Source organism: Aptenodytes patagonicus, chromosome 12, assembly GCF_965638725.1.
Source record: "Aptenodytes patagonicus chromosome 12, bAptPat1.pri.cur, whole genome shotgun sequence".
NCBI classification, from domain to species: Eukaryota; Metazoa; Chordata; class Aves; order Sphenisciformes; family Spheniscidae; genus Aptenodytes; species Aptenodytes patagonicus.
The window spans coordinates 9,275,718-9,296,082 of NC_134960.1; the positions used below are offsets into that span (position 1 = coordinate 9,275,718).

Below are 20,365 nucleotides of genomic sequence, written 5' to 3' on the forward strand. Positions count from 1 at the left end.
GGACATTAGATTCCCCACTACAGAGAGGGCAAAGCTACTTTTGCATCTTCCCACATGTAAAGCCGGCTGATTTGTCCCCTCGTGCCCTGTGGATCAGCTGCTGGGCTACTAAATTTGCACCAGAGCTGTCAGCCCCATCACAGCCTTGTGTCAGCAACAACTGGAAACAAAACCAGAGGACAGCAGGATGCATTGCCTTGGGCAGTTGGGGTTTTCCCTAAAAGTTTGGTAATGATTCCAAGTAACGGTTTGGAAATGAGATGGACGACAACTGAGTATGTCCTTAAATTTAGCTTCCTGGGATTCCAGTGAAGGTGACTCACTTCATTGCTGCTAGCCACATACAAGCCCAGTGATTTTTAACGGGTTGGCAACTGAACCAAAATTATCCTAGCGAGGCTATAGCAGAGCTGTAGCCTGGTGCCTTGTGTGTCCATGGGACTTTGCAACACAAAGTCTCAGATAACTTTATGATAGAACGTTCCCACGTTGTGTAACAAGTCCATACTCCACATTGCATGTGTTCTACCCCAGACAAATGCATTAGAAGACTTTTATTTCTCAGAGTCAGGATCGTGCCTGTTTATAATGCATGGAGAGAATTTCACATCTGAGAAATAGCCCCTTCTGCTGTCACATATTGCCTTGAGAACAAGCTCCCTCTCGGGTCCCTCTATTGTCCTCAGATGGGGACAGGATTCACTGTGAAACAAGCAGAAGGTGGTGGCCGTTGCAGTCCACAGCTGTGTTAGAAACTCTGATGCTGACAAGGATGATTTGTCTTTGCAACACAGGTGAAATGTAACGAACAGCCAAACCGAGTGGAGATTTATGAGAAGACGGTGGAAGTCCTGGAGCCAGAAGTCACCAAGCTTATGAAGTTCATGTATTTTCAGGTAAGTGGTCAAGGAGAGAGGCAAAAGTAATTTATTACTTTGGTGTTAACTTATCCTAAGCAGGGCTGTGCTATCCTTGCCAGCCAGACCAGCTTGGAGAGCCCCCGAGCCCCCTGGTAGGTCTCTTCCTTGCAGCCATCAGCAGATACCTGAGACCTGTCTGAAGGAAAATCTGTGTGTCCCTTGCTTAGCTCCAACATCTTGCATACAAGTTGGGAATGAGCACACCTAAGCCCTTGAAGTTCATGGAGGACCAGAGCCCCCACTATGGGGAGCTAATGGGTGGCACAGCTCCAGTTTTTCAGGGGTGTTGGCTGGTGGATGTGAAGAGCTGTTTCTCCACCAGCACCAGCACAGCTCGCTCTTCTGCTCTTTCCTCTGAAGCAAAGCCGGGGAGAGCTGAGGGCTGGTGGTGCAGCTGGTGCCTGGGGTGGGATGCAGCCATGCAGCTGGACACCCTCCCGCTGTGCCAGCAGGAACAGGGACGTGCTCACAGCCCCCTAAAGTCAGGGGTCAGCTGGCAAAGAGCGCCAAAACTTAAATTTAGCAGTTGCTACACTTGAGGTACTTGACGAAATAGTACGCTTAGATCCCAACAGAGCAATGACCATGTGGCAAACAGAGCTGCTGTGGGGTCCAGGGACTTCTCCCCATCACCGCCTGCGTTTATAACTGGCTGCAGCTGGGTTTCACCATCATTTTTAGGTTTTCTGTCCTATGAGGTCTTTATGCCCCACGTAAAAAACTGAAGCCTGATTTTGCAGAACATGCCGCACTTGGGGCAGGCACAAATAGAGGGTCCTCCAGCACTGAGGTCCTCCACCACTGCAGTGGTTTGTAACACTGCTTTGTTTCATGGTGACAGTGGAGAGGGACCCTGGAGCCTTGATCCCCAGCAGAAAAATGCTTTTGTTAAAGGAAGGAGGTGGTGGGTGCGTGGAGGAGGGTCCCATTGGTGGCGTGGTGACTGCACATGAGCTGCTGCTGAGATGACCCTGTCCCACTGCCTTCCAGCGCAAGGCTATCGAGCGGTTCTGCAGCGAGGTGAAGCGCCTGTGCCATGCTGAGCGGAGGAAGGACTTTGTCTCTGAGGCCTATCTCCTCACGCTGGGCAAGTTCATTAACATGTTTGCCGTCCTGGATGAGCTGAAGAACATGAAGTGCAGCGTCAAAAATGACCACTCCGCCTACAAAAGGTGAGAGGGGGCGAAGCAGCGGGAGCGGGGACAGGACTGTGCCTGGCCTGCAAGGGAGCGCCTGGTCTGCCCAGCAGTGAGGTCAGGTGGACATCAGGAGGCTGGAGGCTGGGTTTCTGTGCTGTTGTAGGCTCTCTTTGTGAGTTTAGGCAAATCTCTGAGCCTCACTGTGTTTCAGTTCCCTCTTGGTAAAATGAGAAAAGAGCAGAGCTGTACTGCAGGGGGACTCTGAGGCTGTTGCATTGCAGCTGCAGGTGAAACAGGGAAGGTGGGCGGTGAGAGTGTCACATTGGGTGAGTGATCCTTGGTGATGTTGGATTTCTCCCTTCCAGAGCTGCCCAGTTTCTGCGGAAGATGGCAGACCCCCAGTCCATCCAGGAGTCCCAGAATCTCTCCATGTTCCTGGCAAACCACAACCGCATCACACAGGCAGGTCCCTTTCCTCTGAACCAGTTAACCTTTCTGTGGATGGAGGCAACGATCTCGCTAGGGCTGAGAGTGCTTCAGACTGGACTGTGGCAATAGCTGTCTTGTTTGTTGGGCCATTGCCACTGACTGACGATTTTTGGGTCAGGCTGTATAATTCTAGCAATATCTCCTTCCCATGGGCCATCCTGGGTGGCTTTGGAGGTCTCTTTATGTCAAGACAAAGATGAAGGTCTAAAAGATGCAAGAAGAGCTCTTGGGAGGGGTTTCTGCCAGAAACTCTTCCCCTGTTTTCCCCAGTAAATCCATCCAGTCCATCTCTGCGACTGCATGGGGACTGCAGATCAGACCCAGGGCCCTCCACACTCCACAGGCTCTGTAGCTTCTGCTTATTAGGTAAAATATTGCATAGAGACAGGAGGGAGTCAGAAAGTCTACTTCTGAGGCATCTTTCTTTACATCTCACCGTCTGACATTTGGCTGTTGTGATCAGTCTGAAGGGGAGAGCTGTCCTGCAGAAGGAAGGTTGTTCCTTACAGGTGGTACCATGAGGTCAATCTTCTGCCTGGAACTTAAGAAAAGCACACAGATGAGGTTTGAAGAAACCTCTTATCATTCTACTCTTAATCCTTCACATATGTTTCTCCCCTGGTTCTTGCTGTTCTTCTGTCCATGTGGATAATGTGGCCCCTGTTGATGTTTCAGTGTCTGCACCAACAACTAGAAGTTATCCCTGGCTATGAGGAATTGCTGGCTGATATTGTCAACATCTGTGTGGATTACTATGAAAACAAGATGTATCTTACTCCCAGTGAGAAACACATGCTCTTAAAGGTGAGATTCGGCCATGCTTGTGGGGCTGGGTGCTTGTGTAGTTTCACTTTTGTTTTAGTAAAATGAAATTCCCCTCCCGGGACAATATTTCTCTTCATTTTCTTTATTTTTTGTTCCTTTGGGTTTACATGCATCCCTTCTCTGCAGGGCCAGCATCCTCTGGAAATATGGGTGGCTATGAGGTGGGAAGGCTCTCTGCATGCAGCACCAAAGCTGCCTTCCTCCTGTTCCTGTTTCCCTTCTGATCTCTGTTACTGTGTCTTCTGCTGCAATACCTCAATCCTCCCATTTTCACCTCTTCTTTGTAGCTGAACAGACTGGATGTGGCCATGGGTCAGGGATGTCCCACCCTAGTGCTCTGAAGTGTCACCTCTGTCAGGCAGTGCCATGAGCTGCCTCTGTTCCTGCTGTAACTTGGACCTTCTCCCATCTTTTCTCTCCTGTCCTTTCTGGCCTTCTCCCATATTCCCATATAAAAATCTTCCTTCCTCTTTCCCTTTCCTCTGCTCTTCCCCATCTCCATCTCTATCTTTTCCCCTAATCCTTCCCGAGGTTGCCAGCAGCTCTGCCTGCCTGGGACTAAGCATGTGTGTGGTGGTGGTCTCCAGCTGGTAGACGAGAGCACCGATGGGTGCCCTGCATTCTCCAGAGCTAGAAGGGGTTTTTCTGTTGTGCATGGATGTGCGGGATCATGGGCTTGACCTGGGTAACTGTATAGGACATGCCAAAATCACCACCAACTTTGCAACCCTGAATTTTCTGCTTGATGCCCATTCCCAGCAATAATTCCCCGCAGAAGGCAGATATTCCCATGTTTGGCTTCCTGACTCTAAAGAGTCCTCAAGATGAACACGCCAAAGTATCTGCTTCTTTTTTATATTTGTCCTTACTGTAAGTCAGTTATTACAGTGATTGCAGTCACTATTACCATAAGAACTTCATTACCACGGTATGAGTCAACTAAGGTTCTTTGAAGGATAATGTGGGTAGTTTGAATATCTGTAATGATTTGTACTGAATTAAAGGGAAAAAATCAATCCAGGAGAATATTTTAAATGTTTTCAATTCTTCGGGAGTAAATGTTCGCTTTTGGGTGGAGAAGACTTGGGTTGTTGTTATGTGGGAGAGCAGAGGAACAAATTACCAGAGTGAGCGTCATGTGTTTTTGCACAGAAGACAGAAGCAATCCATCATGTGTCCTCTGTCTACCGTGTACATCCTTGCAGATGTGTGCACATTTTATACAGTCTTCTCACGAGTGTCAGGTGGTAGAGGAGCCTGAAATGGTCTTCTTTATGCTAAGTGATGGAGAGCTCTTTGACTTGTGCTGCTGATTTCACGCTAATGAAACCTAGCCTTTCCATCTTCTCCAGGTGATGGGGTTTGGCCTGTATCTCATGGATGGGAACGTCAGCAACATTTACAAGTTGGATGCCAAGAAGAGAATCAACCTTAGCAAAATAGACAAATTCTTCAAGGTCAGTGACTTGTCTGGGTGAGGCTGGAGTTTATTGCAGACCAATGAATTAGCGACCTGTACCATTGCACGTGCTGCCAGCAAAACCCAAACTGCAGGAATCATTTACAGTTCCAAAAAACCCAAAGGGTCGAGAAATTATGTAGGCCGAAGGATGAGGAATGGGATTGCTGTGAACATGCACGGGCACAGAGCTGCAGTGTGGGTGGGACGAACGATGCCGGCCCTTGGTGCCAGCAAGGCTGTGGATGTGTGAGCGGTGCCTGGTGCTGGCTCTGCTCCTGCAGAGCTGGTGCTGGAGCCTGGGGAACCGGTGGGAGCTGAGGGCCCTGCACGCCCTGGCTGGGCAGCCAGCTGCCGCTGTGGCTCTGCCTGTTTCTTGCTGAGGGGTAAAGGATGGGGACGGCACATGGGAGGTCTGTTTTGTGGATGAGGGAAGGGTGTGCCAGACTGACGTCGCTTCTACCTCTTTGCACATTTCTGAGCCAGGTTTGCAGTCTCCTGAGGAGCACCGTCATTTCAGGCCACTGGCAAACCTGGCTGGTTTGCTGAGGTCTGTGTGGGTGATCGTTGCACTCCCCTTTCCCTCAGCAAGGTGCTGAACTAAGGGACAGGGGACACAGCTGGCCAGCCAACGTGTGATCTGGCAGTCTTATTTTGTGTATAAACTGTGCTCCCTGTAGGACAGAAAAAGCTTCTTGGAGAGCTTGTGTCAGGTGGCACTTGGAGGTGTCAGCAAGTTCTTCAAAGGGCTCACCTGGTGGTTTGAGGAACCATTTTTGTCTCATCTGAGATCTGGGTTTTGGGGAAAGGCCCACGAGAACTCCCAGTGACAGGGTGGTAAGCAGCCGTGCAGCCTCCCTTTGCCCATGCACATGTGCAGCTGAGTCCAGCCCGGGGCTGGTCCACAGCTGGAGGCCAGGCTGCATTGCCCCAGGGCCACTCAGCATGAAAAAGGTTTGGGATAACCCTGTTGCTTTCCCCCAAAATCTGGTGTGTGTGCAAGCCACCAGCCCCCAGTGGCAGATGGAGAGGGGGGCTGAGACCCCGCACAGCACTGCCTGCAGCATTCGCAGGGGGAAATGACACCTCCTTTCCATTGCTTCTGTGCACAGGCTGGGTCTAGGAGGCATCTCAGGTTTGGGGCAGGTCAGCTCTAGGAGGCATGATGGGATCTGGCAAGGGACAAATGTATTGGCAGCAAAGAATAACAGTATAGCAGGAGGACAGCAGAATAACTTCCCAGATGGAGCAGTTAGTTTTCTTTTAGACCTACTGAGCTTGAGCAGTCCTCCTGAGATGGAAAGATTAGTTTTTGTTACCAACACTTGCTCCACATCAGTGAAAATGAGAGGATGATGATTTCTGGGGGGCCACAGAGTGCTTCTTCCCCATCACTCTTCCAGCAGAGTGGCTCCTCCTTGCTGCTTTACCCAGAGAGCTGCTGAGGAGCCTGAAAGACAAGGTCGGTGGTGGTGACAGGGTACGGGATGCCTCCCAACTTGCAGTTTATAGATGATGCACTGGGTCTGCGCAAGGGGAGGGGATGGGCGAGCCCAGATAGCTGGTTTCATGAAAGGTTGATGTACCAGCTGCTGCATTCTCACCCTGACTGAGTGGGGACCTATTTAGCCCAATTTGCATCATCTCCTGGAGACACCTCTGAGAGCAGGGCTCAAACTGCCACGCAGGGAACTACAGACAGACACCGTAACCTCATGGATGGGGCGATAATGAGGTGGTTGAATACCCTCCTCACTGGGGAGACTGCTGAGGACTGCAGCTCTGCAAAGTTGATTTATCATGCCATCCCTTGGAGTCTTCCGAGTTTTCCCTGGTTCAGCTTTGCTAATTCAACTGAATCTCAGTTTAAATCAAGCCCTCAGTGTAACCTGTAGAGTTTTGTATCTTGGTGCATTCAAACAGATTTGCTGTTCATTGCAAAGTGCTGTGGGCCCTCAGAGAATCAGGTAAAATATCTTCCATTGCATGGAATAACTTTCCCTTTCCAGCTGTTTTTCCATTTGCACTTCTACAACATCTGCTGTGGTCTCACCTAATCAGTTAAGTACCACTCCAGACTATCAGATCTCAATAAGAAAAGGCCAACTACTCCTCTTACTACATCTGTTTATTGCCTTCTGATTAAATTTCTAGTGGCTTGACCAGGAATTTGAGTAGTGAAAGGAACTACCCCTTCATTTAAACCTTTTATGAAAGCGCCACTGAGAATCCCTCATGACAGCATTGCACATCCTCCATACAAGCCAGCCTGAGAAGAGCAGCATGTGATAATAGGACAGGGAATTTGCCACCATCTTCCATGAATTTTGGGGCAAGGCTTTTGTAGCTGGGTGAACTTGAAGCTTCATGTTTGATTGAAGAGCTGTTGGTAGCTCCTGGTTGAATTTTGTTTGCATCTGAAAGCTTAGTGAAGCAGGGACCTGTCTGAGCTTGAGGTACGTTCAGTGCACTTTGAATTTACTTCCCATCCAAATCCTCCTGAGATGCAAAGGGAGAGCAAGGCCATGTTCTATTGCAGGCAGCCATTGCCTGTGTCTTTCTCTTCGTGGAGAAGTTTTTAGACACATCACTAGCAGCCACAGTGCCAAAGTACAATCTGAGTCGCTGGGGAAAAGACGCCACATCCCTGGCAGTCCAGGCAGCAAAGCAGCCTACAGCTCCCCTCTGAAGAGAGCCGCAGCAACTTGCTGCCAAAATACCAACGTGCTGGCTTTTCATCCCTCTATTCTCTTGGAGGATTATGGTGCAAGGCAACAAGCCCTGCTCAGGAATATGCTTCTCTCTTTTTGTTGTAAAAAGAGCCTTTCCTGTGGCCGGTTACAGCACTGAACCGTTCTGGCAATAACCAGCCTGGTATCGGCGAGTCCAGGGCTCCAGAACACTCTCAGGGGGTGATTTTCATCACGCAAAAAGCCTTGTGATCATTTTTGGTCGCTTCGTAGGTGTGAAATGACCCTGGGTCCAGGTTTGCACCTTGCTTTAAACAGCCCGACACTTTCCATAGCTTCAGAGACACAGGATGCCGTTTCGTAGTCCCTTGTGTTGCGCTGGGGCCACGGGCTCTGTCTCTGCCGTGTTTCAACCATTTTTTGTTTTCTTTTCCAGCAGCTGCAGGTGGTTCCTTTATTCGGCGATATGCAGATAGAACTGGCCAGATACATTAAGACCAGTGCTCACTATGAGGAGAACAAATCCAAGTGAGTGCCTGCCATAATGTCTCTTGGCTTCTGTGTGTGTCCCGAAAGCCGTGGGAGCTGCAACTCTCCGGCGTGCGTGAGGTCTGCGCACGGGTACTCGTGTGTGTCCCTGTGAGGTGTGAGTCCCGGCGTGCCAGCTCTGTGTGCACGTGTGTACCTCCCTGGCCCTGCATGGGAAGATGTCCTCACCGGCCCCTGAGTGCGTGCCTGTGCAGCCAGCTCCGAACCTATGTGTAACCATACCCCTGTGTGCAGGCAGCAGAGTGGGCATGCCCGTACGTCTGCTCCTGCTGGCAAGGGCTGGGAGGGTGCTCGGTGGCCAGCAGCGAGGCAGGAGGAAGGAAAGGCGGCTGGCGTGCGGACCGGGGCAGCCGCTGAGTGCTTGCGAGGTGTGCGCGCCTGGAGGTGTGTGAGTGCGAGCAGCGTGTCCCCGCTCTGGAGAGATTTTAATCCACATTTTGCATCCCAGGGACAAAATCCTCCAGAGCGTGAACACAGCAGTGGATCTCTTTGCAGTAGCCAGGGCGTCTCCTCTAGCTCAGGCAGGTTTTGTGAAGAAGGGCAGCGGGAATGAGGGTTGAACTGGGGGCTCAGATGCACTGGAAATGAATTAATATTGTGGGAGAAGGGCAGAAATGGAGTCTTTATGGCAGTGCTCAGGAGTGTAGAGCACTGCTTCCCAGCCTGGGTTCACAGGCAGTTTGCTACTCCCATCAGATGAATTTGTAGGCGTTGTTTCAGATCACAACAGGCGTGTGCAAGGCCCCACTTGTCTTTGTAGCTTTGCATCGTGCTCAGTTATTGCTAGAAGAATCGGTGTTAGGTTTGGATATCCTCGGAACGGTGTTTGCAACCACATGTAAGCAAAGCCCCTCTGAGCTGTGTCTGGCTGTAACCGCTGGTGGCAGCCTGCCTTTCACCAGCGAGTGGCCGTTCACCCGTGGGACCATATCGCACGGAAGTCAGGTTTCTCCGGCGCCTGCGAGAAGCAGCCTCGCTGAGCTGTCTCTTCAGCAGGACAGGAACTAACCTGCAGTCTCATCTCTCCGCTTCTGTTTGCTCATCCCCTTCCACCCTGGAGGGTCCGGCTTTTCTGCCCGCCACATGGCTCACCCAGGAACGGCCCTTCCCTGCCCTCCCAAAGGCTGGTTGAAAAGTGCCAATTAATTGTTCACGAGAAATTTGAAAAGAACATGGCAAAATTTCCCAAGCAAAAGGTTTTCAATGAAAATTGAAAAAAAAGAAAAAAATTCTACAAAATGTAAATTTAAAAAATATTTTCCAAAACAATTTAAATTTTAAATTTTATCCCAAATCATTCAGAAAGCACATTTCAACGAAAGATGTGTCAGCTGCATTCATTTTCTCATCTCAAAACCAAGGTAGCTCGCGGGCTGTTTACCTGTGCACAATTTTAATGTCTGTCTTGAAATCTGTCTACCAGGTCTGTGTGCCGTACCTTACTAACCAATGTTTCTTCCTCACTCACTTGTTTTCCCAGCAAATTGCATGAGACTCCCAACACTAACTCTGCCAAGGTGGTTCCATATAATCCCCATTTCTTACTAATATTGTTTTTGTCACTTTCTTTCCCTTCCTGTCTCCACGAAAGTGGAATTAATTGGTGTTTTTCCTGCATGGCGCTTTGTTTCTGCACTGTGGACTAGGTTGTGTGTGGCAGGGAGGGCTGGTGCAGCCCTGGCCATTCCTGCTAACCTGCCGATTGTCCGGTGGGGAGCACAGGACATTGAAACGGGTAAGAGTCGAGCGATGGGACTGTGGGAGGATGGATTTCACAAGGGATGACATGGCTCAGCACTTCCAGGACCTTCTACCACCACAACTATTGGCAACAAGTGCCTCGCAGTTAATTGTAGGAATATGTCTTCATGTCTGTGTCCATATCAGAGGCAGGTTTCTCACCTTCCTTTTGTACGGCCAATCTAGATTAGAGAAGATGACTATCTATCTTAAGATGGACAATTATTTAGGGGGGAAAAAAGCAAGATCTGAACATTTACATTGTGATGACAGAGTAGGACATGAGAGTCTTACTGACGGACATTTGCTTGCACAAAGCATTTTGCTGGAGCTGTTCTGGTTCTACGTCTGTGGCTAATACAGAATGGGGAAAAAGGAGATGTTAAATTAAATAGACCTAATTTGCACCATTTCTTCATATGACTGTGCCTTTGGAAGGGGAGCGCTGCCTTCTTTTAGGGCCCCATTACGTTGTTACATGGTACATGTGGCTTAATGCAAACAAAAATCCAGTTCATTCAATCATATTCTGCTCGTCATTTATACTCAGGGTTGTTCGCTGAGCTGGTAGTGTGAGCCAGAACCAAAACCAGAATTTCCTTGCTGGCCCCTTGCAGGGTCTTTCCTTGCAGGAGAAGGCAGCATGACCCAGCCCTTTTAGACCTGAAGGGATGACCTCTAAGGGGATGGTTATCCCTAAGTTTAGCAGAAAGGATGCAAACGATACCAGGGCTCTGCAGGTCATCCTTCCCTGAAAGCTTGCCCAACAGTGGCCTGGGAAATAGCCACCTCTGACCATGGGAGGAGGTGAGCCCAACATGGAGAGCAGCCTTCAGGGTGGATGGAGCAGACATATTCAGGCTGAAAGGTGAGGCAAGCAACCCTATCACGTTGTGTGAGATCACCTTTGGAAGACCTCACACTCCAGGGTACATGAGAGAGAAGACACAGGCTGACATTTGCCCTGAAGGTGGCATGTCTTGAGCATGTTGAAATGAAGAGAGCAGTTGAGCGCAAGGCTTTGTCCCTGGGGGTGTCTGAGTGGAGCCCCGTGTCCTGTCCTTGAAACCCTTGCTTTTTTGCCCAGGTGGACGTGCACTCAGAGCAGCATAAGTCCCCAGTACAACATCTGTGAGCAGATGGTCCAGATCCGAGACGACCACATCCGCTTCATCTCAGAGCTTGCTCGCTACAGCAACAGCGAGGTAAGCTCAGTGGGTAGTCACCACAGTCAGGCTCGTTAGACAGACGAGGCTGGGAGAGGACAAGTGTGGCAGGAGTGTGGTCTGCCAAGAACATACAGTGAGGAGGGAAGAAGGACACAAGTTGAAAAAACCACTTCTCAATCCGGCAATAAAAAGGCAAGTTATAAAAGGCCCCTGCAGGTACAAAATCATGTGCACTGGAATATCTACTGCAAAAGCTTCTGCTCTTTGGCCACAGCTCAGTTAAAATAAGAAGCAGAAAATTTTTTGCAACTAAATGTTTATTTTCAGCCAGGTGGCAGAACACCCATGACTTGTAAATGGGTCTTTTCTATTACACAGAGCTATTGGTCAGGGCTTCGAGGAAAGTTCACGAGGACATCTCTGTTCTTTTCATTACTGAATGTTGGAGCCCTCTCTGATGTGATTGTGACTTTTTTTTGCAAATGTGTGATCCTCACTCATCACTGTTAGTTTAATGAACTGTTAGCATTCTCAGCCCTTTTCTTTTTGGCATTTGTAAGTGCTTATTTGAACTTTAAATCAGTAAAGGACTGTCAAGGATTTCAGTAGTATTAGACAATCACAAAGGAATGGGAAAGTGGAATGAAAACAATCAGTTATTTGCTTTGAGGTGACAGGTCAGACTCATTTTTGTGTAGGAAATAAATTGACTGCCTGGGTAAAAAGAGCCTTGCCAAGTTATACCCCTTTTCCTGAGGGACAGTATATGCACTGCTCAATTTTAGCATGATCGTAAGGTCATGGGGAGTTCATTTCAGCCGGGATTTCAGAGATCTGTGGCTGCTGTTGGGGTCAGTGAAGCCTCTGCAGCAAGTTGCTGAGTCTAGCCCTGATGTGATGTGATGTTCTCCAGGTGGTCACTGGCTCAGGACTGGACAGCCAGAAATCAGATGAAGAGTACAGGGAGCTCTTTGATCTTGCTTTACGGGGACTGCAGCTGCTGTCCAAGTGGAGTGCCCACGTCATGGAAGTGGTGAGTGTGTAACATCCTCCTCTTCCCAGGTGAGCGTGAACGTTTTAACATGGCATGTAGCAAAGACTGTGGAAAGGTGAGCTTACTTTCATGCCGCCTAACTGTAAGGCATTAACAAACACGCTAAGATCAGGCAGCTAATGACCCTGAACACCCTCTGTACCAAATGGAGAAAGAGAGCTTGATCATCTCACCCTGGACCTGAACCACCCTTTGCAGGTGCTGGGGTGTCCCCACTGATGTTAGAAGGGTGACTGTTCTAACCTGAACACCTCGGTTAAGTACTGAAAGTTGATTGGGATGAGTCTGGTCTTGAGCAACTAAAACTGTAATTCAAATGATGATGGAAATTCTTAATTTGGAAAACTTCGACCACATCTCAACACAAATCCATGGATGTCAAAAGCTCAATATGACTGGCAACCTCCCAAATAAACAAAAACAATATTCAGTACAGTGATAATAAAGCCAGGAAGAAGCACAAATTCTGCTCCCAAAGGAATGTGAAACAACTGTAGTAATGTCTAGGGAGTGTTTTCCTGGCATAGGGCCCTCTTCAGTCTTTCCAGCCTGGCTTCTTACTCATTGCAATGTTGACAGTGTCCCTTTCCATCTCTAGTACTCTTGGAAGCTGGTTCATCCCACAGATAAGTTCTGTAACAAGGATTGCCCAGGAACGGCAGAAGAGTATGAGAGAGCCACCCGGTACAACTACACCAGTGAAGAGAAGTTTGCCTTTGTGGAGGTAGGTGCCAACTGCACAAGAGTAGGGACCATCCAGGGCTGGTTTCCTGTCCGTGTTCCTCAGGCCAGGGGAAGAGGAGGGAAGGGCATCTCACCTTGGCAGGTTCCTCAGCGGGTTCCTCATCCCTGTGGCCCACAGGTGACCAGAATTATGGGACAAATTAAGTTCTTAGGAGCTCCTACTGGGGTAGAAACACTGCACCAGTGCATGACTAGAGCAATTCTCCTCTCTTCCTGATCCTGCTCTTATTCTGTGTTTGTGTGCTGGAGAAAGACAGAGGTGAATCCCTATGTTTTCTTAATATTGCTGTATTAAGCCTTTCCTGACCTGACAAGGGGATTCAGGGCTCCTGGAAAAAAAAAAGTGGGTGGGCTTGCAGAGCAGCATGATCTGGAGCAAGATCAGGAGCTACGTTCAGGCGCTGTGCAAACATGAGATCCTCAGCCAGTCCCCAGGACCTGTCAATTCTCGGTCCGGCTGCCCATGGACAGTGGGAATAGTCCTCAAAGCCTGGCTGGGGGAGGCCCTCACACCTTCATCTTGCCTTACACAGTCCAAGGTCATTTGAATATCGCCTTAATTTTTGTGGCTCACTCCCTCCTGGGAATTGTCACTGTGCTCTTGTACAAGGAAGACTGTGCGCTGGTGCAGATGCAGGTCTGTGCAAGCCATGCAGCTGCATCCACATGTGGAGCATGTGCAGTTTCCTGGGATTGTGTGTTATTAAAGATATCAAGAGATCAGGAGTGGAAACAGAGACTGACAAGGGACAGGGGCCATGTGCAAGAAACTGGTAGTGTAAATGCTGTCCTTAGCTTGTTGTGATCCGTAAAGCAGCTAACATCAAAAAAATTAGCCACCTAATTACTGGACCTAACTTACTTGAGTAGAACTAATTTAGTCCCAAATTCTCTTAATGTTGGATTGATGGACCTCTCTGTACAATGGAAAGATAGCAAATACATCCGGTTTTAATTTTTGCTTCAGGTAATTGCCATGATCAAAGGTCTGCAAGTGCTGATGGGCCGGATGGAGAGTGTCTTTAACCAAGCCATCCGCAACACTATCTATGCAGCCCTGCAGGACTTTGCCCAGGTGACCCTGCGAGAGCCGCTTAGGCAGGCAGTCAGGAAGAAGAAGAACGTCCTGATCAGGTCGGTCTTTCCTTCTTGAAGGTAATGCAAAGCCCATGTGTATTTATTTGTGTAACACATTTGTACTATATAAGCACATGGCCCTGCATACACCTCCCTGGTATACAACCAGCCAACATACCTTGGCCAGCAACTCTTTCCAAGGTAACTTTTGGGCATGACTCCCCCAGTAATGACAGTGTATGTCCCCACCTCAGATACTTTTCCTCCTATATGTGCACAGCAGTGAATATTTTCATCTTGAAGTAGGATCAAGCTTAAGCACTACTTTCCCTCTCCCACCCACTCCAGTGTCCTTCAGGCAATTCGGAAGACAATCTGTGACTGGGAGGGAGGTCGAGAGCCTCCAAATGATCCTTGCCTGAGAGGCGAGAAGGATCCTAAAGGTGGATTTGATATTAAAGTCCCACGACGAGCAGTAGGACCATCAAGTACGCAGGTATGTAAATGTCCATCTCCTGTGTAGGGAATTAATGGTCTTACAGCCATGTAGGAGTCTCCCATCCAGTGGATTAGTAGCTGTTTCCGTGGTCTCTTCCACAAAGTCTTCACACTGTTGTGTATTAAATGTTGCTTTGGTGCCTGCTTTGTTGTATAGTTTCCAAAGCCTCCTTTTTTAGGGGTGTAGGGCTTATGGGTGCAAAGAGTAGTAGCCACCTGAGAGAAGTGCTGTTTTTTGTTGCAGAGCACCATGGCTGTGTGTGGTGGTGTCTCAATGGAGAGTTATAACTGCATGTCAACTTTCTTCCAAAGCTTTACATGGTGCGGACCATGCTGGAGTCCCTCATAGCAGACAAGAGTGGCTCAAAGAAGACTCTGAGGAGCAGCTTGGATGGGCCAATAGTCTTGGCCATTGAGGAGTTCCACAAGCAGTCCTTCTTCTTCACCCACCTTCTCAACATCAGTGGTGAGGTTATGGCAGGGGGAGGCTTGAATCCAACTCTTGCATGCTCAGAAAGGCAAAGGTAGATCAGCTTTCCTCCTCATTGACCTATGCAGAAGATTTTCCTTGATTTTTCCTAAATGTCCTACTTCTGCCTGATCCAGGCCTGTTTCTAGGTAGTAATCATTATGTGAACAGGAATGAGTCAACAATAGCAAATAGCCACAAGTGGTAGTTTAATTTCTAGGACTGGAGTTTTCTTTCTGTGCTAGACAAACTTGTGAGCCACTGGGCGCAGAAGAAATCTTCCAGGGTAAATCTGAGCCATTGAAATGTTCTTCCTGGAGCCTAGAGCAAAAGGAACGATCCCTTCTTTCTTCTTCCATTACAAAGTGTTCAGACAGCATGGACATGGTCTGGGTTTAAAAACGAAGACATCCCAGAAGAATGTTCCACACCCAAAACCAGTCCAATATGAGGCTGCAGCAGCTGCCTCTTGTGCACTTTGTTTGCTGCCGTCCCCATGGTGGTAACATGGGTGCCCTCCCGCCGGGGGGATCTCCTCTGTGTTTCAGAAGCACTGCAGCAGTGCTGTGACCTGTCCCAGCTCTGGTTTCGGGAGTTCTTCCTGGAGCTGACCATGGGCCGCCGCATCCAGTTCCCCATCGAAATGTCTATGCCCTGGATCCTCACGGACCATATTCTGGAAACCAAAGAACCCTCCATGATGGAGTAAGAGCCGATGGGCTGTGGCGGGACTGTGCATGTGCTGGGGCTTGGGATTTTGTTGTGGAGAAGGGTAGGCCAGTGATGAACAGTCTTTTTGACGTGGGAGGGAAAATAGATGTTTCTTGACTTGCTGTCACAATGTGTACTGCATGAATACCTCGTTAGCAGACGCACACGGGTGGCTTCCTGGCTCTGGCACTTACTTATGCGCCATAAACCAGCAGCTGGCAACTGCTCTATTTGGATGTGGGCACAACTTGGTGGTACCGTCATCTGCATGCGGCAGTCAGACAGCATGTGCAACCAAAGGGATGTGGGCCCTGGCTAAGGCACCTAAACACTTTTTTTTTATATTCATGATAAATGATGAGAGGAATTGCTGTTATGCAAGTGTAATTATGTTCATAGTATCTTCCTCATTAGGAATACTTTGTGTTCCATTTTACGGCCATTGTCAGGGCACTCTGTGGAGTGAGGACAGCATGAAAGCTTTTTTAAGGGCAGAGAAGGAGCAAGCGTTGATTGAACAAGTCACTGTTAGCTCAAATCCAGATGTGTTCTAGCTGCTTCCAGCAACTCTGACATAGGGAGCAAGAGGGAGGATTTGAGGGGCTGGAGTGAGTGGAGATGATAGGAGTCAAGTCGGAGAAAAACTATTTTTTACACCAAGTCAGGCACATGCACTGGCTGCCATTTATGCTGCTCCAAGGTTAATTTAAGACATGATCTGTTTTCTTGCCCTCAGGTATGTACTGTACCCCTTGGACCTCTATAATGACAGCGCATACTATGCCTTGACCAAGTTCAAAAAGCAATTCCTATATGATGAAATTGAAGCTGAAGTAAGTTCTCTTCATCTTTTTTGTATGGAAAGAGCTCACCAGGGTCACATCGCCCTGTTTGACAGCCCCGCCCAGCAGTTCAGTGAAGTCATTATAGGCATCTCCTGAAAAAAATACCCCATCAGACTGAGAAGTTTTCAAAAGATTAAAATCTCCAGAGAGCTTACAAACTGCTGATTAAGGGCTTCAGCTCAGCTGTACCCATGGGGAACAGTGGAAGCCAAAGGCTGTCAAACAGTGGGGGCATGGAAGAGGCTGTCTGATGGGCAGAAGGTTAGGAGACATCAGAGGAAAATGAGAAACGGAGATCCCTGAGACAAAAGGGTGATTGGGGATGGGGGACCGGGACCTGTAAGAACATGCAGAAACTGTAAGAGAGAAATGTATCTGCAATTTTCTGCTTACTTTTAGCATGTTAGGACTGCAGTGCAGTTTTTAGATAGTGTGGCATATATGTATGTATTAAATTAGAGCTCTCTATCGAGTTGTATTGATCTTGCATGCGTAGGAAGGAGCTGCCCTGTGTTGGTGACACCCTCACAATGTCTTGTTTTTTTCTCCCCCAGGTGAATTTGTGCTTTGATCAATTTGTGTACAAGCTGGCAGATCAGATCTTTGCCTATTATAAAGCAATGGCTGGCAGGTAGGAGAACCTGTCTGCTGCTGCTGAGTGATGATATTGCTGCATCCAAATTGCTGTTAACCAAAAAGTTCCCCTCAGGGAGTAGCCACCGTGGGTAGACATAACAAAATAGATCATCCCTGTCCCACAGAGCTGTCTGTCCATGTCGGACCAGTGTGGATGGGGAAAATAAATTAACGGTGGTAAGGAGACGTGGTTAAAAGTGAAAAAATAGTAATTGGCATCCTAAGTAGCTGTCTGAGTACAATTTGTGAGAGCAGCAGAAAAGCAAACCGAGCCTGTTGAAGACATGTCCTTGCTTGACTTCTGTTTGTGTACCAGGCAGATGAGGAGTGGAAGTCACCCATCTCTAAGAAACAGGAACATGCACTTGCCCTCACCCTAGTAAAGCAGCAGGACTTGTAAAGGCCAGAAGGGTACTCAGTATCACAGGTCACACATCAGACCAGCTGACTGTAGGACTTCTGCAGAGTCGCTTGCTCCCTTGTGGGGAGATAGGCCGTTTGTGACATTTCCTTCTAACCATTTAAAGAACATGGATGAACTCTACTGAGAGTCCTCCTCTCATGTCCCCAAAGGTGAACTAAGTCTTCAGTGTAACTCTGCAAGGAGTTTTGTCTCTAGATCACATTTGGCCTTAGAGAAGGAGAGCAATCACCATCACCAATCAAATGTTCCCACAGCAGATCTTCAAGCAGGGAGCACACCAGTACCTGGCACTAGTGATATCTTTCAGCACAATCTTTTATCTTTTTGAATGTTTTAGCCATAAAAGCCAAGAATGGTGGACAACAGCATGGTAGTCCCCAGCTAACAACCACTGCTCTGTGATTTAGTGGTGTAAGCAGAGTTGTTAGTGTGTGGAAATTTCTTGGCATTCAGAGCAAGATGAAAAGAAGAATGAAAACAACTCTGGAAAAGATCCAGAGAGAAGCTGATAGTGTATGTTTCTTTTTTCCTGACACTGCTTCCTTTTTCAGTGTTTTATTGGACAAACGTTTCCGGGCTGAATGTAAGAATTACGGGGTGATTATTCCATACCCACCATCCAACCGCTACGAAACACTGCTCAAGCAGAGGCATGTCCAGGTACAGCACAAGCAGTAGACTCCAGTACTTGTAGCTCTTGTCTGTTATCCTTTTGTTGGTGGGTGGCATCCTAGTGCTGGGCTCAACTGAGGTTGGTGCTGGAATGAGAAGGGTTGAACCTGTTTCTGACACACCCCACTCATGCATGGGGCCCAAGGGGAAAATGAGTTATGCTCCACATTTCCCTCCTTCCCTCTTAAGTAATGGTAAACTCAACCGAGGCATTTGCATCACCACTTTCACATTTAAGCAGATTTGGATGTTTGGTTTTAATTTGTGACTGTTAGAAAAAAATAAAGTACCTTTTCCCCATCTGTATATAACATGCAAATATCTTCCCTTCTTTTTCCAGTTGCTGGGTAGATCAATTGACCTGAACAGGCTCATTACCCAGCGTATCTCAGCAGCGATGTACAAATCGTTAGACCAGGCCATTAGCCGCTTTGAGAGTGAGGACCTGACATCCATAGTGGTAAGAACTGTTATTGACTGAGAGTATGAATAGAGAGAATAATACACTGCTATGGATACACAGTCAACTGTCCTCTGCTTCACGTCCCGCTTACAGTAGGTTTCAGCCAGCCATGTTGCTGAGTCTCTACTATTTCTATTTATGCAGCTTTAATTGCATTATTATTGGATCATTAAGTATCTGCATAAATCATAAGGTGACAGTCAGCAGTTAGGTTTTGCAGAGCTCACATAAGAGAGTGCTGTAACCTGTGCGAAGGAAATCTTGACTTTAACTCCCCCTGTTGGATGAAGGTGACTGAGACATCGTTTGCGTATGTACAGGATTTGCTGTCTTTGATATGTTATAGGAGCATCAGAGTCAAGTAGTGTAAAATTACCAGTTTCCACCTTTGGAGGATACTGATGTGAAAGCCAGCCAGTGCTCAGTGGGGAACAAATCACTTTTGCTTCCTGCAGGTTTACAAGATACTGGACCAGGACCCCCTTGCGTGGAAGTGCAATTGGCCTCGGCCACTGAGTTAAATTGATGTCTTTAGCATTTGCTACATCCTCACCTGGAAAGTTCTGTGTGGGTGTGGATATAAAATCATTCCCTTGGCAAATAAATCAGCTTTTTCTATTGTCACCTTGGTAACATGTTGCATCTGCTGCTGCTTTATGTGCTGCAGGAGCTGGAGTGGCTCTTGGAAATAAATCGCCTGACTCACAGGTTGCTGTGCAAGCATATGACTTTGGACAGCTTTGATGCCATGTTCCGGGAGGCCAACCACAACGTCTCCGCACCCTATGGGCGCATCACCCTCCACGTCTTCTGGGAACTCAACTTTGACTTTCTACCCAACTACTGTTACAATGGATCCACCAACAGGTGAGGAGGAAAAGCAAGGTAGGGGGCACCTGGAGGTCCTGCTTTTCTTTCTGAAATGTCAAACCTGCCACATAAAATTCACATGCATTGCGGTGAGGTTTGCATTCCCTATGGGATGCAACAGTTACACTTAAAATGAAGTTAAAGCCCACCAGCTCCCCTTGGCCTTGAAAATCGCAGAATAGAATCATAGAATGGTTTGGGTTGGAAGGGACCTCTAAAGGTCATCTAGTCCAACCCCCCTGCCGTGGGCAGAGACATCTTCAACTAGAGCAGGTTGCTCAGAGCCCTGTCCAACCTGACCTTGAATGTTTCCAGGGATGGGGCATCCACCACCTCTCTGGGCAACCTGGGCCAGTGTTTCACCACCCTCAGCGTAAAAAATCTCTTCCTTATATCTAGTCTAAATCTACCCCCCTTTAGGTTAAAGCCATTCCCCCTTGTCCTGTCGCAACAGGCCCTGCTAAAAAGTCTGCCGCCATCTTTTTTATCAGCCCCCTTTAAGTACTGATAGGCTGCAATAAGGTCTCCCCGAAGCCTTCGCTTCTCCAGGCTGAACAACCCCAACTCCCTCAGCCTTTCTTCACAGGAGAGGTGTTCCATCCCCCTGATCATTTTCGTGGCCCTCTTCTGGACCCGCTCCAACAGGTCCGTGTCTTTCTTATGCTGAGGGCTCCAGAGCTGGACGCAGTGCCCCAGGTGGGGTCTCACCAGAGCAGAGCAGAGGGGCAGAATCCCCTCCCTCGACCTGCTGGCCACGCTGCTTTGGATGCAGCCCAGGATACGATTGGCCTTCTGGTTAGTAACAAATTCAAGGAACAAAGTTGGGACAGTGATTGCAAGCAGCTGAGCTAGTTTGCTTTAGAGGGTTGGTTTACTGAGCAGCAGAGCTGTGGTAGCTGCTCATATATGGGTTTCTTGCCTG

General features: G+C 48.3%; 1 protein-coding gene across 4 annotated transcripts in view; it reads left to right on the top strand.

Moving 5' to 3' along the window:
* Positions 1-20,365, top strand: part of CYFIP2 (cytoplasmic FMR1 interacting protein 2) — a 57,738-nt gene that overhangs the window by 12,099 nt on the left and 25,274 nt on the right. For 3 of the 4 annotated variants that reach the window (XM_076349727.1, XM_076349726.1, XM_076349728.1), the window contains exons 5-22: positions 795-896; positions 1,911-2,092; positions 2,425-2,521; positions 3,224-3,352; positions 4,726-4,830; positions 7,959-8,050; positions 10,899-11,016; positions 11,894-12,013; positions 12,633-12,758; positions 13,746-13,912; positions 14,204-14,351; positions 14,666-14,819; positions 15,371-15,527; positions 16,270-16,366; positions 16,933-17,009; positions 17,990-18,098; positions 18,451-18,570; positions 19,241-19,440. In XM_076349727.1, coding sequence (XP_076205842.1) covers positions 795-896; positions 1,911-2,092; positions 2,425-2,521; positions 3,224-3,352; positions 4,726-4,830; positions 7,959-8,050; positions 10,899-11,016; positions 11,894-12,013; positions 12,633-12,758; positions 13,746-13,912; positions 14,204-14,351; positions 14,666-14,819; positions 15,371-15,527; positions 16,270-16,366; positions 16,933-17,009; positions 17,990-18,098; positions 18,451-18,570; positions 19,241-19,440 — 2,300 coding nt within the window. The remainder of the gene's footprint in view (positions 1-794; positions 897-1,910; positions 2,093-2,424; positions 2,522-3,223; positions 3,353-4,725; positions 4,831-7,958; positions 8,051-10,898; positions 11,017-11,893; positions 12,014-12,632; positions 12,759-13,745; positions 13,913-14,203; positions 14,352-14,665; positions 14,820-15,370; positions 15,528-16,269; positions 16,367-16,932; positions 17,010-17,989; positions 18,099-18,450; positions 18,571-19,240; positions 19,441-20,365) is intronic. The other variant, XM_076349729.1, reaches the window with a different exon arrangement.